The sequence below is a fragment of the Orycteropus afer genome, unplaced genomic scaffold (assembly GCF_000298275.1).
Source record: "Orycteropus afer afer isolate SDZICR_OR568_19922 unplaced genomic scaffold, OryAfe1.0 scaffold00176, whole genome shotgun sequence".
In the NCBI taxonomy this organism is placed as follows: Eukaryota; Metazoa; Chordata; class Mammalia; order Tubulidentata; family Orycteropodidae; genus Orycteropus; species Orycteropus afer.
In genome coordinates, this window is record NW_006921763.1 from 579,569 (window position 1) to 581,667 (window position 2,099).

General features: G+C 37.6%; 1 protein-coding gene across 1 annotated transcript in view; it reads right to left on the reverse strand.

Moving 5' to 3' along the window:
* Window positions 1–360: 360 nt before the first annotated feature.
* The window catches only part of UGDH (UDP-glucose 6-dehydrogenase), a 64,540-nt gene continuing 62,801 nt past the window's right edge, over window positions 361–2,099 (reverse strand). Inside the window, exon 8 of the mRNA XM_007947171.2 lies at window positions 361–471. Within this exon, the coding sequence (XP_007945362.2) occupies window positions 361–471 (111 nt within the window). The remainder of the gene's footprint in view (window positions 472–2,099) is intronic.

Sequence of the window (2,099 nt, forward strand, 5' to 3'; positions counted from 1 at the left end):
ATGACCAGAAAAACTAAAAAGGTCCTTTCTCTTTAAAATATGATATTGAAGTGCTACCTACAGACATTTATAAGAAGTATTTGAAGTTTAATTTTTTCATTGTACAAAAATCAACACCATTAAAACCAACATGATTATTTTCCATTCATCCAATCACTGATGTAACAATATTATAAAAATATGTAAAAAATATTCTAGATTCATAATTCTCAGATATGCTAATATCCATATAGTATAAATTTGATTATTAAAAAAAATAGTTTTATTTCCTTAAAAACACTTCATTCATTAACCATTTAACATTAGATAGATATTTGTTCTCCTGAAGTACCAAAAACATACAAATAAAAATGGCAACGCCTATACTCTGGGTTTCTTGTTAGGTGGATCCTGAAGACTAAACTTTGGAATTTCACCAGAAGGAGCATATGGAATTCTCTTTGAAGACACCTTTTTGCCAATTGTTTCAATCTAGGAAAAAAAATTTAGAAAGAATTAACAATTATACATAAATACAAGAACTATATGATGAATGTCATGAAACAAAACACGTGTATGAATAGTTAAATGGAAAACCAATTTGCTCTGTAAACTTTCACTCAAATCACAATAAAAAGCTAAATAAAATAAATAAATAAATAACTCTATCATGCAGTATAAAAGAGGGGCAAAAACCTAGACAAGTTTTTCTTTTTAAGAGCAGAGAAAGTTTCTCAAGCAGTCTGGGTTGCTATGAGAGATTTTGGTTCCTTCAGTATTTCCTGTTGTTAGAGTCAATCTACACTCCACTTTTCATAGTCATATCTACACATATACACTCCTGCTGCTACTCCTGTCACTAGGCCCTCAAAGGCCAGAGAATCATCTGCCACTATTATTTTAGTAAGGAGCTTTGGTGTGCAATGGTTGAGTGCTCAGCTCCTAACTGAAAGGTTGGTGATTCAAACTCACCAAACGGCTCCATGAGAAAAAGACCTGATGGTCCGCTTCTGTAAAGATCACAGCCTAGAACACCCTGTGGGGCAGTTCTCCTCTGTCACATGGGGTCGCTGTCAGTCAAAAACCAACTTGACAGCACCTGACACAACACTGCTTTAGTAGCATGAATAAAAACATTTACAGACCAGTCAGTTTTCAGTTAGTTCATATTTTCTTGTACATTCTATCTTCACTTCCATTTCCTTTATCCTAAAAACTTGCACAAGTAATAGCAGCATAGTTTTAAGGGTTCAGGCTTCTTTCTTCCATTTTTACCAATCTTTCATCTGGCCCACACCCCTTTTTATTTCTTTTTCTCTATTTTTCATCTTTTATTTTTGTTCTGTCTTTATCTCTTTTCCATCTCTTCATCTTCTTCTTCTTCTTTTTCCTGCCCCTTCCAGTGGGAGGAAGACATTAGCTCCCACTAGTCGGCCATATCTACTGCACTGACCACCTCACCCAACAGATAAACCCCACCGCCAGGCTTTGCTCCACAGGATCAACAACAGATGGCGGACAATACCTGCTCATCCCAACTGCAGCCACTCGTCACGACAAACAGAAACCTGCACCCACATTCCCATCAGTTATTCCACTGACCTAGAGACAGGTGGGGAGTGATCCAGTGTGGCTAAGCTAACAACCAAGGAAGCACACCTGCTCCACACATCCAGATATATCGAAACAAAGTAACACACACACACACAACAGGATGAAACAAACCAAAACATAAAGTCAAAATGTCTCAGAGACAACAGACAACTTCAACTCAAACAAAGAAATAGGACAAGATAGCAGAAGCAAGTGACCAAACTAAAGAAGCAGGAAATCTCCCTGAGGAAGAACAGGTAGTAGAACTACCTGATAAGGAATTCAAAAGATATACATACATACATACAAACATACAGTGTTTCTTTGCTATTCATAAGGTTTTCCCTGGCCAATTCTTTCAGAAGTGGACGGCCTCTTCCTTCTTCCTTGTCTGTCTCAGTCTACAAGCTGGGCTGTTACCTGTGCACCAGGTGCACTTGCTGGGTTTTAAACACCAGAGGCTCAGCCTCAAAACTCAAGTCTACATGTCACCACAGTAGGACAAACCGATAGACAAGTTTGTCTTG